At 44.9% G+C, this 16876-nt stretch overlaps 1 protein-coding gene across 1 annotated transcript in view; it reads right to left on the bottom strand.

Annotated features, from left to right (window-relative positions):
- The window catches only part of FGF9 (fibroblast growth factor 9), a 32176-nt gene extending 15344 nt beyond the window's left edge, over positions 1-16832 (bottom strand). Inside the window, exons 1-2 of the mRNA XM_002748897.6 lie at positions 15726-16832; positions 7126-7229 (exon numbers count right to left, since the gene is read on the bottom strand). Coding sequence (XP_002748943.1) covers positions 7126-7229; positions 15726-16002 — 381 coding nt within the window. The 5' untranslated portion in view covers positions 16003-16832. The remainder of the gene's footprint in view (positions 1-7125; positions 7230-15725) is intronic.
- Between the last annotated feature and the right edge of the window lie 44 nt (positions 16833-16876).

Below are 16876 nucleotides of genomic sequence, written 5' to 3'. Positions count from 1 at the left end.
TCAAAATATCTGTTGAAAACCACCCCTCTCCAGATCATGCCTGATATCGGATAGGTTACTAAGGAAATGAAACTTTTCCTCTCCTTTAAGTGAACTGCGTTCTTTGTACAGGACGTGTCTGAACATCTCCCATTAAAGCAATCGGAACTGAACCACTACGGTGACCAATCAGAAGCTGAGTGGTCCTTGCCATGTGGTGTGGTGTCCTGCTCCATGAACACATAAGGTTATTCTGCTTGTTCAAAGGTAGCTCCAAATTGCCCCTGCAGAGCACCTGTGAGAGATGAGGGGGCCTCTGATGAACTGCAAGGGTTAGCCTCCGTCCTCAACTCTGCCCCATGCCTGTGCAGTGTCCTCCAACAGTGACATCACAGATCCCTAGAAGGCAAAGGGAATAATCTACGGGGCCATAAGTTCTCTCCAAGAATGTTTTTACTTTGCCTTTCCATTTCAATGAAAAAGTATTAGAACTGTTTCAAGGTATCCAGGAACCCACAGATGACCATCCCATAACCACATAACTGCCCCCCAAGAATGCACAAGGGTTTAAAACTATTGTCAGTGCTACACAGTGCTATAACACTTCCACCATCAGGACCGATAGGAAAAGTCAAAGGCACAGTGAGTACATCGGAGGTGTGTCTGAGATACGTGAAGACCAGATGAGATCATTTAGTGTCCCAGGAACTCACAGGAAGCAGTGGGCTTCAGGTCATCCTGAGGTGCTCTGCAGAACAGGCACCCTGAGCTCACAAGAAGATGTGCCAAGCACCAAGGTGGATTTACAGTGAGGCAGCATCTTCATCTCAGTCAGGGAACATCTTCCTTCACATGAAATCCACCGTGTCACTGTGTATTTTACTGATCTTGCCATTTGAGTTCTGGCATATATATGTTTTGAATTACAGTTGTCAAAGAGGTATAAGGAATTTATATCTAGTTTCATGTGTGCACATTTTCAAATAACATAGTAAAAATAATTTAAGTCAATATAGGATTATAAGGATCTGAGCTACTTCACTGTCTCCTTTTAAACAGGTGGGTATCTCCTTCGATTCCGGGACAGAGGGATCTGCAGGGTTCCTCCCATCTGCCCCACAATATGGAAGCACCATGCAAGAAATTTCTTTGACTCATATACGTCTGCCCAACAGAAAAAACTGTCCCCAAATGAGGTATTTGCTAAAAGAAACTTTCTGTGCATTGGAAACAGTCAAACCCCATCACGCCTAGTTACTGATTACACGGAGTCCCATAAACCAGGGCCCTGGTGCATCCCTGGAAATATAACCAAACCTACTAGTAAACATCTGTTTTAACAAGCACCTGTCAGGGTGAGGCTAGGAATGGCTGCAAAGCACTGGTCTGAGGCAGTCAGCACAAAGCTGGTCCTCACTCTGCAACCGCAAGTTTTGGGCATTTCAGCAAGTCACTTAACCTCTCTCATTTTCAGTTTCAGGAGCTGACTAACTCCTGTGAAAACACCTGGACTCTACGAGCTCACAACCCTGTATCAGTGCTATCACTGTTCGATGCTCACGTACGGTAGACACCGCGTGTGTGTTCATGACAGGGTGAATAACTGGGTCAACAAACATTTACCACGTGCCAACTGCACATAAATTGCCCTGCCTGGCCTTCAAGAAACAGAAAGATTATAAAGCCAAAGACTCTGACTCCAAAAATGTTCATTAACAAAGAGACCAGCAGGAATTACAATTTTGGGCAAAATAATGTAAGTGTTATAAAGGGATACACACCAGAAACGTTAGCACTTCTGCCATCCCTGTGCCATCCTCCAGCGTCACTTCTGTAGACTCTACGCTCTATGTTCCAACATCCTTATAACGTTAGTGCCTGTGCCAGCTACTTTTTTAATAAGAAGGTCAATTCCTTTCATTCAATGCAAGCTTCTTGAAGGAGATTAATTTTTTCATGACATTCTTTTTTAAGGAGGCATTTATTACGGTCAATTATTCTTGATGTTTCAAAGCATCTTGAAGGCTGGGAATGGTGGCTCAGGGCTGTAATCCCAACCCTTTGCGAGGCCAAGATGGGAAGATCACTTGATGTCAGGAATTTGAGACCAGCCTGGTCAACATGGTGAAACCCCATCTCTACTAAAAATACAAAAATTAGCCAGGTGTGGTGGTGCGCACCTGTAATCCCAGCTACTCAGGAGGCTGAAGCAGGAGGATCTCTTGAACCCAGAAGGCAGAGGTTGCAGTGAGCTGAGATTATGCCACTACACTCCAACCTGGGTGACAGAGCAAGACTCTGTCTCAAAAAATTTAAAAAAAAATGTTAAAGGTATCTTGATAATACTCAAACAATTTAGATTAAGACTCTAAAAGTAACGACCAGAGCTATGATTCTAATCTTTTTGATAAGAACAAAAGTGACCAATGTTAATGAATACTCTAATCCCCTGGCCCGGTGTGTTGTGTGTGTGTGTAAGCTAACATCCTCTTGCATAACCGGGCAGCATATTTTAATCGTTACATTTGAAGGGTCATGTGACCTGACTTGTCTGCCCTTCCTTTTCTGAGGCTCTTATTTATTCCTCAAGACCCATTTTAAATGCTACCACTCAACCTCCCCAAGCAGTTATTTAAACACTCCTCTGGGACACCAAGACATCTGTCAATTCCTCTACTATGGTAAATTTCACACTGCCCTGAATTATTTATAAGCATAGATATCTGTTTCATTGTTTTGCACTCATCACAGTGCTGGATGAAGCATAGCTATAAATGTGAAATAAGTAAGCAAATAAATGAATGGATATATGGATAAATTATCACACGAATACAATAATCGAACACCATCCCTGAGTTAGAATTATTCATGTTCTCCTTCTAATCGAATGATAGCCATTAGCAATATAGTTTTGCTTATTTTCGCATTCTAATAGGATATCAGAATCCTGTGTATTTTTCTGAAGAAGTATTAACCCATTTACCTCTAACCTCTTAGATCTATTCTCAAGGTAAACCTGAAGGCAAAAACAAGCAAACAAAAGCTACACAGATGAAAAGAGAAAATTAATCCCAAAATAGGAAAATACACTCTAAATGAATTTCACTATATTTACACATTTACTTTATAAAAGTGACTCTTATCTCCCCAAATCTCCTTCATGAAACTTCACACAGATAAAGATTCCTGGAGGCTCCAAATGTGAGTGTATTTAGTAACATAACCACTGCCCATTTCTTTCCCTCTCTCAATCTCATCACGAAGAAAATGAGATATTTTTGTCACTCCTCATCCTCACTGCCACTCGAGGCATGATAACCACAAACCCAGTGGGAAATATGAGACTCCAGTCCCCCTGAGAAACAAGACTTTCACTCTTGCCCTCCCCCTCGCCTGCAGGGGGAACAGACCAAAGGGAAATAATCTGCTGCCCAGGAGCCTCCCTCCCAGCTCCTTACAAAAGAGGCGAAGAGATCTCGCTGCACTAACATTTTGTGTGCATAGAGAACATCATCGGTCAGACAGAGAAGACCTGAGAATGAAGGCTGAGAAACTGAAACTACGGAATTCTTGGGATCCATCCAGACTGGGAAGAGACATTCCAGATGTCTAACTCGAGTTCTTCATCTTACAGAAGAGGAGAAAGAGAGCCTGGTGCCTACTTCGTAGCAGATACAGAATGAGAGTTAACCATGCTCTTGACACTGCAGTATCTTTCTTCCAGCGTCAGCCTTATCCCCCTTGGGCCACACACAAGGGAGACAACACAGGCACACACGGGCCAATTATGCATAGAAATGGAAGATGGTGATTCCTCCTTCAACTGGAGACCTAAATATACATACAAGTAACCATACAAGGGACATACTGCGAGAACACTTCAATGCAACTAATGAGGGATAGAAATAAATCTTAACTTTTAATTCAGTTCAACCCAATGAGAATTCATCGAGCACCTACTATGTACAAGCGCCACTGCTGTGTGTTAGGAAACCTTAAAAAAAATGTGGTCCATACCCTTTAGATACATTAGGAAACAGAGAAATACAGTCGATCACACTGTAAACTGTACTGTGACTTATGTAATAAGGGAGCAAAGTATTCTATCCCCGGGGACCAAAAAAACACTCAAGAAATACTAACTAGAATAAACAGGGTTAGAGTTGGGGGTGTAATGAAGGTTTGGCAGAAGTGGCATTTCCATTGAATCTTAAACAAAAAGTCCTGCTTCATCAGGTGGAGAAGGCAAGAGAAAGGCATCTGAGAGAGAAATTCACTTGATCACACATGTAAATCAGACGGTATAATGTGTTTGGAGAACAGCAAATAGACCGGAGTTGCAAAGGTAAAGAGGCACAAGGGGTACTCCCAGCAAAGCAGATCCAAGCAGTGGTTCATCCTAAGCACTAGATGCCGCATTTAAGAATGTGGGCAGTATCCTTCAAAGGCAAGTATTCGAAGGGATCTCTGTGCACAAGTGACACTCCTATCTGGGTTTTGAAGGTACTTCTGTCATCGATGTGGAGAATGGATTGGAGACAGAAGACTAGAGATGCAGGGAAGTGGCTGAAGACGTGTTTCTGCAAGGAAAGCATAATACAGAAAAGCGTCTCTGGCAGCCACCTTTCCTCAGAGCAATTTCTACACCTAGGACACTCTTCGCAGGAGAAGGTGTGTGCTTCTCAAGCACGTGCGGAAGAAGAGCCATTTTGCCCTTTCTTTCATTGCCCTTTGCCTGGCTGGGATTCCATGACTGAACTGTCAGTGAGCTGTGTGGCAGTGGTGACAAGTCTACTCCTGTCCACACAGTGTGTATGTGCTCAAGCCCAACGTGAGGCAGCCAGGAGTTACAGAGAACCTAACAAGGCAGCCGGGACTTCCCAGAAAATGGGAAAGATGGCCTTCTCCAGCTGTCCACCTGCTGCTGTTTCCTACAGTATAGTGACTGGCACCCCGTGGGTCTACACTCAGTGTCCCTCTCATGCTGCCCTAGGCACTGTGCTAGGAACTGGGGCGTGCCAGGCAGGAAGGCATGAGTAAGAAACCACTTAAATCATCCAGAAGGAAAGATGAAGCTCAGCCCGGGTAACAATCCTACCAGCAGCCTTGCTGAACACAAAATCAGACATGCTCTCCTTGTCAACCAATAAACCACAGGAGTCTGAATCATGCTGGTGATTTCACCTGAAAGACCAGTCATCTCTCAACTGGGAAAAATTCAGAGGGTGTGCAAGATGATCCTTGGAACAAGAAACAAGTAATAGGGTCCCTATTTAGGTTTCCTCATTCATTCTATTCTTTGAAATTGTTTACTTTGCTGTTATCTCTTATAAAATAGCATGTATAAACTATACTTGATATATACAATTTTAAAATAATTTAATATTTAAGAAGCACACTCAAATTAAGCATACTATATTTATTTGAAATGCATATGTTGAGATGCATATTGAAAACAATTTTTTTGGTGGGGATACATGATAAACGTTTGGAGGCCACTGTGATAAAACAGAGCCCCATCTACATACTAAAAGTCACAACTTCTCTTCTACACAAAAATGCATTTTATTGAGTCCAACTGAAATCCACATTACGTACCAAGAAAAAAAAGAAGGTATGACAAAAGGAGAACGTCATTTTCTATTTTTTAAATGTAAAAGTTTCCTTTATCTTATATCTTATCTTTCTTCCCACTTAAAGGTATCACAAAAGTCGTTTGGGGGTAAATAACTTTGCCTAAACCATGTTCTGTGTTTATAAAGCTAAACTCAATCCTATAACTACAAATATATTTTAGCATGTTATATGTATATGTATATGTGTATCTATATATACATATTTTTAAAGCCTAATGGTAGAAAAGTATATCTAGAAAAATTTTTGCCCTTCACTTCTGTGTACTGAGAACTCCAAAACTTTTCTTATTCTAAGCTTTTTTTTCTTTTCAACATCTTATAAACTCTAATCAAAGTTCTCATATTTAGAAAACAGGGATTAAATTCTCATTTGACCACCAGTAATTGCAATGATAAATTCCTCTGGGAAACCAAGGCAAGAGAATCACTTGAGGCCAGAACTTCAAGACCAGCCTGAGCAACATAGCGTGACCTTGTCTCTACAAAAAACATTTTCATTAGGGTGTGTGGTGATGCACATTCATAGTCCCAGCTACTCAGGCGGCTGAAAAAGGAGGATCTTTTAAGCCCATGAGTTCCTTAAACAAGCTGCAGCGAGCTACAATTATACCACTGCACTCCAGCCTGGGCAACAGCAATAACCTATCTCAAAAAAAAAAAGAGAGGAGAAAGAAACACTAAAGATTAATTTCATTACAAGTTTGAATGTTGAAAACCCAAGTTTGTATATATTATTCATACTCACACATTCAGCAAAAATTTATTAAGTCCCTGTGTGTACCATGCACTGTGTTTTAGGTACTGCATTAGCAGGAGTGAAGTGATACCATGATGGAAAGTTAGTCCCCACCACAGTGTGGAAGGGTAACCTTGTCTCATTCACACCTCAGCACCTAGAACAGTACCTGCCTGGCACCTAGCAGGGCACAATAAATACTTCTTTACTGCCTCCCCTGAGGGTCTTACAACCTAGTAGGGATGGGGAGTGGAAAAAAAAGAAATTCACAACATTTGCAAATAATTACAATATTGTTATATTCTTATTCACATACAAAAATATCTGACAACAATTTCCATCTCCCTTCTCTGCATAATGAAAATCTTGCATGTAGCTCAGAGAGAGTTTAGATTCACTGCATGGTCTATTTCTAGTTTTAATTACAATGCTTGGCAAAGCTTAGGAGGAGATCATTTCAATTCATTTCAAAAATAACTCTCATTCAAAACAAGAAGATAGGATTTTTCACACTTGTACATTTTTTTATTTACTTGATAATGAAGATGATTTGACATATAAATAAAGCATTTTCTTAGCAACGTTGGTCTACTGAAGACACAGAGCTGATTATCTATTAATAAAAATAAAATGGCTTTCCTCAAAAAGTAAAAACTTACACTCGCCTTCCAAACAGACTCAGTTTCATTTCTGGCCCTTTTTAATCTAGAGAAAAGACAGCTGTTCAAATCAAACACGGAGCATAAAGCTGGATGAAGTCCCTGCAGTGCTTACCGATCCATACAGCTCCCCCTTATCATTCATCCCAAGGTAGAGTCCGCTGTCCACGCCTCGAATGCTGACCAGGCCCACTGCTATACTGATAAATTCCAGAATGCCTGTAGACAAAGGTAGAAGGCAGAGGACAGGTCAGAGCGTGGAGCATGTCCCTAGAGTCGCAGCATCCCTGGGGTTTTGGAGAGGACACTGAGCCCAGCTCCCCACTTGGATAACCCCAGCTAGTTAAAGAAGTGTCTTTTAAAATCACTGCCTAAAAGAATTTATTTCCACCTAAATTCTATCTTATCATAATGATACAAAAATACTTATTAACATGACTTACACAATAAATAAAACATTTGAAAAATTAAAAAGCTACTGTCTACATAGATATGCTAAGAAGTAACAGGACAGAAAAACCAGTGTGAATATAATCTAATTAACTTAAAAGAGTAGAATTTAAGAGAAAGACAACCTATGTCTACTTCATAAAGTATCTGTATGTGATTCTCTTATTTTGAGAGACATAAGACTATTCTCTAAACAGAATACTTAAAGGAAAAAAAAAGACAACCTACTTCCACTTTAGAAACATGAAGTTAAGTATCTGTATGTGAATATCTTGTTCTTGGACTTCCCAGCCTTTAGAACTACGAGAAATAAATATCTGTTTAAGTAGGGAAAAAAAAGTATTCTGTTTAGAGAATGGTCTATGTCTCTCAAAATAAGAGAATGAGGTGCTAACTAAAGTCTTGATTGGTTTCTACAGAAGATTAACCAGCTCCAGCTCTCTGTGGTATAATTTTTTTAACTCTATCTAAAAAACTAAAACTTCCTACATACATCCCAAATATTGATGCTTAAACAAAGTTTTGGCTTTTGCTATACTTAGCTAAACCTCAAAGAGATAGTTAAGCAATTAAAATAATAATATTCTGAAGAGAGAAATACTGCTCATGATTTAAAGTAGGCATGCAATACTGTATCCCAAAATCAAATCAACACAATGATCTTCTTTTACTTCCTTCTTTCCCCTTGCTTACCTCACTAAGAATAACACCTAAGCTGGGCATAAATCCAGAGTTTTATGGCCACACAACAGCAGCTTCAATTTCTCTAACTATATTGTGGTTTTAAGATGATTAGCCCACAGTATATTTAGGACGCTGCTAATATGACTTTAACTCAGACATTTTTTTCCTTTTTATTATAAATTAAAGTGCTACATTTTATGTAGCCCTTTTATTAATGCATATCAAATACTGAGTTGTTTTAAAAATATTTTCAAATATTAAAAATTTTACTTACATTTAAGAGTTCAGAAAAAACTTAGGGTAACAATGGGCTATAGTCAGTCTCGTGTGACTAATAAAAAAGCACTTACATGAATTTTTCAACAATTAATTTTGCAACTCTCACAAAACACACTGGTGCCGCAATCAAAAGAAGACAGGACAGCATAAATCTAATAAAGGAAAGGATTAGCTCAAGAGGAAACTCCTCCAAGGTGAAGTAAAAAAGAGCTATTTCTTCTAAAGGGGTATTCCTTATTCTTTTATAAGGAAAAAATGTAACAAATTTATCTTGCACTTACAGTTTATGGATTATCTGAAGATTCAAATGTAATTATTTTAATAGAATGTTAGACAGTGTATGAAAAAATATAAAGTGAAATTATACATTGTTTTGAATCTATTACTCTATGACTCTACCATGGAAGATGCATCTAAAAGAAGCCAGTTTATGACTAGCCTTCCCTACTCACAAAGCAAATGGGAATTTAAATAAGGCAATACTTCCATGAGATTCATTTCTCATGAGATACACTCCCTTTTTGATGTAATCATTTTATTTCATTGTACTACTTCTAATTCTTATGAGCCAAAATAATTAAAATGTTGTATTTTATTACTATTAGCAGTCACAAGTATGTGAATATCTTCTTAGCTACCTGAAAGCACAGCAAAATGTGAGTTATATATACCCTGAAATTGATGTAAGGAGTTAATTAATGTCCAATTTTCATCATAAGATGAAATGTAGAAAACAATTGGCCCCCTTTGAGGTCTGAACGATTTAATTTACCAGATCAATAAGGAAATGTTTAATCATAAAACTAAAAGATATTTGCAGCTTCTAAAGGGGCATAAGATGATCTTTCTGTTTTTCCTTGCACATGAGGTAACTCTAAGGACTAAAAATGAATATTAGCTAATGTTGCCCATCGGGTCCAACAAAGAATAAGGTGTACATGATTTCATAAAGCCATTTCACTGGCTGGTCTGCAGAACATCAAGAAAAAATAATGCAGCAGCAATAATGATTATTGTAAAGTGAGAATTCTTGAGCCAAAATGAGAGGCTTTCTATCATTTAATCCTCAGAACAACTCTAAGCATTACAATATTCTAATCCCCAGTGTATGAATGGGGAAATTGAGGTTTAAGGAAGTTAATAGTTAGCCCCCAAGCAATTGCACTCCAAAGCCTATTTCCTTAACTATTATGCACATCTTAAAGTTGGTTTTGCCTCTTTTTAATGTTTCTGCGATTTCTGTATTAGTTTCATATAGGTGAGTTCTGAAAGCATTGTTAATATATAATTTGGAAATGACGATATTAAGATATCTATCTAGTTTCTTTTTCTGGCATTGACAAGACAGCTGTAATTCATATTCATTCACTTTTTCATTCAAGAAGCTATTATTGAGGGACTATTATAAACTAAGCATCACGCCATTTCTTGAGTATATAAAGATGAACCAGATATAGCCTAGGTCCTATCACCCTCAAATTGCTCACCATCTGTTGGGAAGAAGGACACATAAACAGATAAATAGAACAAGAGTGTGGCAAATGCAGTGAGAGGGAGATGTTCAGGGTATGGGCAGTCCAAAGACGGCCAGCTCATCTGGGTTTCTGAAGGCAAGTCAGAGGCTTCCCAAGAAAATAAATACCCTAGATGAGTCTCCAAAAAGCTATCCAAGTGAGAAGGAACTACCCAGTGACCCCAGGTGGAAAAGATTTTATCACCTCAAACCACCACCCATTTCTCTGTAGCTCCTTAAAAATAGAGACCTCAAAAGAACAGCCTAGCTTTTCATGTGGTCACCTCAGTGATGCAAGGACAAGCAGACTATCTGAACATAGCATTCTCCCCCATGCAAAGAGCACCACTGTTGTAAGGTCAGGAAGACCTGGCAACCCCGCAACAGGATCCCACCCCAACCAGACTGGACACCTCATCATTCCTGGTACCCTCTTGTCTACAACAAATTCTATAACCTCAGCGAGGTCCATTCACCTCTCTCTGGGGTGAAGCTGGTGCCACGCAAGTGCTTACAACTACACTCCCTAAGTACACGCTCCACATGTTACTTGTTCACATGACTGGGCAGCAGAGGGTGCTGGACCAATAACAGTCAGGAGAAGCCTTCTGTGTAGAGACATCTGAATGTTTAATGATCAAGGAGAGAGGAAGGGAAAGAAGGAAAGACCAAAGAAAAGGAAGGAAGAAAGGAGAGAGGAAGGAGCAAATGATGAGACTGTGCCTAAAATTAGAACTACGGCACACATGTGCACCATGGCAGCCTGTCCCTCATTTTGGGCAAACACAGCCTTGACATCCTTAGCTCAGAAGGTCCACAGTAGTGGGTAGTGATAGAGTGACATGGGAAGCACAGGGTCAGTGACTGCTGTCATTTCTTTATTTTCTTCCACAGCAGTCAACAGTTCCAAATGAGAACACATTCACTGGGCCCCCATGGAATTTGATGAGGTGTGAGATCATCTATAGTCCATGAGGGACCAGGTCAATGCCTCAACTATTTCAGGAAAATGACCCCACTGGACCTTCCTCATTGCCCCAGACTCACTATTAGTGACCATCCCCAGAGCTGAGGGGCTGCCCCAGTTCCATTCAAATGGACAATTAACCCAAAGCTGGCACCACCCCCTAGACCCATCTGTGCTGGGCCTCACCTCCAAGGCCATGTGAGGCCAGCAGTGGGAGGGCAAGGCAGTCAGAGCTGCTCCACTGTGGCCCTCATGACATGGCCCTCTGACCTAAGAGCCCCCAACACATTACAGAACATATTGAGACCACACAAATTATGCAGACTGTGGAGGGGACAGGGCAAGGGGCTGCGGAAAATCCGTGATTAAGCCTCTTCCCTGCAGAGCTTCCTGCTCACCCAGAGAAGCTCCAGCCAGGGCCGCCAGTTCAATCATCTCAGAGCTAGCATCAGGGTAAGTTCGCATCTGTAGCAACCTGAGCACATCTCAGAGTTTACATAGAAAATGACTAACCTAAATGGAGTTACAACCCCACCCATTTTTCCAGAACCTGAAGCAATCCTAAAACCATCTCCTTAAACACCCAGTCTTTTCCTGAGACAATGAAGAATCAGATACATAGAACAAAAATTTTTTTAAGTGTAAAACCCTGAGAATAAGATTTTTAATACCCATTTAAAAAAAATCATACTACCATATTTTTTCACTCTAGTAAAACTTTCACCTGACCCCTCTTTGAATGGAAGCCCCAGTTTGGGTGCTCATCTGAGGTCCTGATGAAGTCTGGCCTTTCAGAGCCACCACCCCAGCCAAAAGGTGAACAGACTTAGGCTTCCCAAGCAAGTTAAATCGCAGATCAGGCCCAGTGTTCACGTTTTTATTATTTTACATTATTATTTCCCCAAATGATATTCTGCTCACTTTTTTTTTCCATTTAGCAAGGCTGGAGTGCTTTAAAAGTGACCTATATATAGATATAGGTATGTAGATATACAGATGAAACAAAACATCTCGGTTCCCCAGCCTAATGCACAGAGATACAACTGCCAGCTCCTTTTCTCCTTGTTCAATCTTACCTCCACACCACCAGCCCCAGAGGGAAAAAAAACAAAGGGCTCCTTCAAGGTCCCATCTAAGTTGTCACCTCTGCAGCTCCTGCTGGAACAGTAAGACTCCCCCACCCCCACGTCCCCTGCACTACCGCTGCTGTGTCACTGCCAAGCTTGCCAGCAGCTGCAGTCACCTGCGGCTGCCTGGGGGCGGCAAAACTCCTTTTTCCAGCACGTTTCCTTCTGCTGTTTCATTTAAGGTAGAAAATGAACTTTCTATTTTAATCAAGGTGTAAACCCACTCCGACCCCTACCTACAGTTACTCTTTTCTAGAGAAACTGAGAGTGAGGACGAAGTCCCCAGAGGGGAGCCGGGCTGCTGCGGAGGAGAGGCCGCTGCTGGAGGAGGAGGAGGGCCGAAGGTGAGGCCGCGGCGGCGCGCGGGAGCGCCAGGTGTGCCAGAGCCCGGCCGCCGCAGCCCCTCGCCCCCTCCCGGCGCCCTTGCCCTCCCTGCGCGCGCCGCGGGGTCCTAGCGCCGCTACCGCCTCATTCCGGGCGGGGCTGGGAAGGCGAGGGTAGGAGGCTCCCAGCACACGCACCACCGCTCTGCAGAGGTTGCTAATATTGGGACCTGCCGCAGCGGCAGCAGCGGGAGACCGCGGCACTGCTGTCACCCCGGGGGCCAGCTTCTCACTGCAACCGGATGAAAGACTTAAATAACCCTCCTGCCTCACCCTGCTTCCCCACCCCCACTGCGCACAGCCACCCACTCAACTCCATCCCAGCCAGGGTGAGTGGCACAATGGAGCTCCAGAGCGCCCTTCCCCCTCGGCCGACGCCAGGCCGACGGGCTAGCTCGCGGCTCGGCGACCCCAGTCCCCAAACTGGGCCGGGGCTTTCGCCCCCTCCCAACCGACACTACTTCTTGCCCCTCCCCCCAGTCCCCACCTCCCAACAGCGCCGACAGTGCCTAAGGACTGGAGATGTCACTTCCTTGGCGACACCTTTCTCCGACCTCTAGGGGTGAGGGGTCTAGCTTTTTGTTTGACGTCTGGTCTCTGTTGAGCCACTGTAGCCCGCCGCAGTCCTCGTACTCTGACCCCAGAACGAGCCTCTCCTGCCTTCCCCTTCCGCGTGGTTCCCGGCCTTGAATCCGCGCTCTCCCCTGTAGCAGAGTTACGGGATTTCTAATGACTCGATTGCGTGTAGCAAACGCCCTATGCTAAAGGTGACTGCATCCAAAAAAAAAAAAATGCTTATGGGAGAAGGAGTCCGTGGAGGAGCACCAACTAGAACATCCCATAATCTCTGTACACCAGGGCCCAGTCGTGCTGCACCACAGTTCTAACAGGGTCTCTCAAAGGCAGGCTCGGCTGATCCACACAATAAAGCCTGCCCGAGCCTGCCGCGGCGCCCCTGCAGCGGTGCGCCCCCGCCGCGCTCCCGCTCGCACCCCGGGCTCCCCCGGTGGTGAAGCCTGAGCCGAGGCGGGGGCGCGGGAAAGCTGGACCACAATCGGCGAGCTCGCGAGCTCTGCTCTCGGAAAGCGGTTAACAATAGCACGCCGCCCCCTCCACCCGCCTCCGAAGCCCTTTGTCCCCCCCACCCCCACTCCTTCCCCTGCGGCTCCGGCCAGGGGCCCCCGACCCACCTCCCGGGCACCACGGAGCCCTTGGAGTCTCCAAAACCTGGCTGCGTGCTTCAGAAGAAGGGGAAGGGCACGGGATGGGACAGGGGAGCTCAGGGGTCCGACCTCCAGCCCGTCCTCCGTCCCCGCCACCAAGTCTCCTGCCGCTGCGCGCGCCTCCAGCCGTTCCCACACCGCAAACCACCGCACAGCCCCGGGCGGCGGCTGTCAGCCCCGCCAGACCCGCTGTCACACACAAAGAGAAAGCGAAGGGGCTCAACTTGGGCCAAAATGAAAAACCGGAGTCCCTAAACGCGGCTAGAAGTGTGTCAGCCCCTGCCTGCCGCCCCTCAGCCCCCGCGGTCCCCGCAGCTCTGAAGGGCGCACCCGAGCCAGGCGGAAAGGGAGCCGGAACACGAGCGCGTTTAGGACCGCGCGGAGCCGGCCGGGCCGCCACTAAGTGCGCCGCGGGGCCCGGGCGGCCAAGCGGGCACCTGCCGGCCGCGAGCGCGGGAGGGCTGGGGCTCCGGCCGCCTGGCACACCTAGGCCGACCGCCCACTCCGTTCGCCTCGACCGGCGCGGCTCCGACGCCCGCGAGTGGCCGACGCGGCCCCGGACACACTCACTCGCCCACCCAGGGCCGCCCACTGCCTGTTGTTCTGGTGTCGAACGCTAGGCACGGTGGCAGCCCTTAAAGAGGCCAGGTGGAAACGGCACTTTTAGTAAAAGTTTAGTCTTGCCTTTGCAACAACCAGAAGCTACCTTTACTAATGGGGTGGGGAGGGGATAGTTATATTTCAACTGAAATAATTGCAAAGCAAAGAGCTACAACTTTCTTTAAGCAGCGAGTGGAGACGCCCCAAGCAATTTCACACTACTAGGCTCAGCTGTGGGCTTAGGCTCCGGGGTGAGCACAAGGAGCAAATCCTGGGCCTCGTGGATCTGGGACTATCCCCCGCCCAGGCCTGAGTCCTCCTCACCTTCTGGCATCATCCGCAGCAGCACGAAGCTGAACATATAGTTTAGATTGTTTTCAACATCTGGCACTAAAGCGTGAGGAAGAAAAATCACCGCAGGACTTTGCTTTTTACGACCCAGTTTAAGTGTTGTCAGGTGGGTTCACTCAGAAGTTAACTCCTTCCAACAGTCTGGTTGCCCCAACTGGCGCTTAATTTTTTCTTTTTTAAGTAAGGAAAAAACTCGAGAGTCCACCCCATCGGGAGTGTGTTAGTTGACTTCGTGCTGTTGGGCTCAGGGTACCCCGGCAAGCACGTGTGTGCAGGCATAAAGTGGGCAGAGCCACCAGCCCTCCAGTCTGCAGCCCTCAGTGCTGAGTCACAAATACCCTCGCTGAAAATGAAATCCTCGGAATGCCCTTTAAAATTACCTCGCAACGTTTGCACGAGCGCACACACTCACACCAGAGAACCAAGCAAGAAACCCACACAGGGCTGCACGCTATGGAAATTTAAAAGCAGAGATTATCACTTGATAGCTGGGAAGAACAAACATCCCCAGCGAGCGTCCTGCCCCTTCCCAAGTCATTTTCCCAAAGCCTCTGCCCCCGGTTTTCACGGAGCCTAAAATATGACTTTAGTCCTCCCAACAGGACAATCCGTCAGCAACCTTTGTCTATAGGGCTTTCAGACCCTCACAAGGGGGAATAATCAATGCGCTTAATAAATAAACAATTCAAGCAGTATACTTATTACAGGAAAGGGGAAAAGTGAAAAACCTTAATTTGGGCACAAGATACCCACTGCCTTCAGGAAACTGTTAAGTTCTTAGTAGTTAATGATTAAAGCTTTAAACTCCTGCAATCGGTCCATTCAAAAGAAACTTCCTAAACCCGTGTATCTGATGCAAAAGAACTGGAAACTTGTATTATATTTATAAATTATGCCCCCCTTTAAATTAAAAGTAGGGGGCCTTTTGATGTATACTTGCATCAGTGCCAGCAGCAGATCTGCAATTCCGGAGGCATTTTTTTCTGAGCTGGCAAGACACAGAAAGAAAGAGAGATACCGAGAAAGAGGGGAGGAGGGGAGATCCCTTCCCACGTTCCCCACCCGGCCACCACCTTCTTGGTAGTTATAATTCCAACATGCCATCTCATGGACACTAAAGGGTTAATGGTATACCTACCGAATCGGCTGTGGTCTTTCCTGGTTCCCTGGATAGTACCATTGGGGAAGATTTCTAAGTGAAATCCAGTCCTGCAGTATAGCTGCCTCCGCCTGAGAATCCCCTTTAAATGATCCAAGTCCGTGACTGCGGGTCCCCTGGGGAGCCCCCCTGCGTCGGACTGACTCAGGTGGTCACTTAACAAAACCGGGCTCTCCACCGGCAACACGGGCACATTCCCAAACGGTACCGCATCCTGCACACCGAAATAGTTCCCAACTTCACCTAAGGGAGCCATCAGAGGACTCGGCTTTTGGAGCACAAGAATAAACGATAATGATGGTGTCAACCCAGGAGATATTAGGCGAGGTATATCCAACTCCCCTCCCTTACTGCAGTTGCAGAGAGAGAGGAAAAAAAAGGTTCTTTTCTTCAATCCATTAAATGCATAAATAAAAGTAATCTGCTGTTTCACTGGCACAGGTTCAAGGTCAAACCACTGATAGTCTAAGAAACCACCACTTTATACTCACACACTGACATATTGATAAACATATCTATGTATCGCTACAGATAGATCCCCAGCTCTTAGCAGGCAGGAAGGTCTTCATCCCATCCGACAGTAATAAGGGAAAAAAATCCGTAGTTTCTCCATTTGGTTTGAGATCAGAATGACCATAGCAACTTAAATGCCTAGGCGTTATTATAGGGATTTTTAAGATGCACGGGCTACGTCAGAATTTACGGATCCTGACTCCAGGAAGGCATGCGCTGTTTTTACTCTCTAACCGACTCTGCAGACATCAGCATGAATCCTTCAAGGGGAAAAAAAAATCTCACGTTGGTGGCGGCGACAAATCTCCCCTCCCGGTCCCCCCTTCAAAAAATGATAATAATAAAACAAAAAGAAACTTTAGGCGTCCAAAGCTAGTATCCAGGATTCTGCAGAGGCTCGGCAGATGTCCATTGGCTTAGAACGGGTGGCGAGCGGCGAGCGAGGAGAGCCGCGTCCGGGAGCTCGCGTGCCGCCCTGGCTGCCGCGAACAGGTGTTGCCGCGCCGGCTCGCGGAGCGTTGTAGCCGGGCGGAGCGCTCCTCCTGCGCAGCCCCCGCCGGCGCGCAGAGTGGCGCAGGCAGCGGCATTGGGCTGGGTTTAAGGTAGCGCCGCGGCCG

This window comes from Callithrix jacchus, chromosome 5 (assembly GCF_049354715.1).
Source record: "Callithrix jacchus isolate 240 chromosome 5, calJac240_pri, whole genome shotgun sequence".
Taxonomy (NCBI): Eukaryota; Metazoa; Chordata; class Mammalia; order Primates; family Cebidae; genus Callithrix; species Callithrix jacchus.
This window is presented reverse-complemented; position numbering and strand designations above follow the sequence as displayed.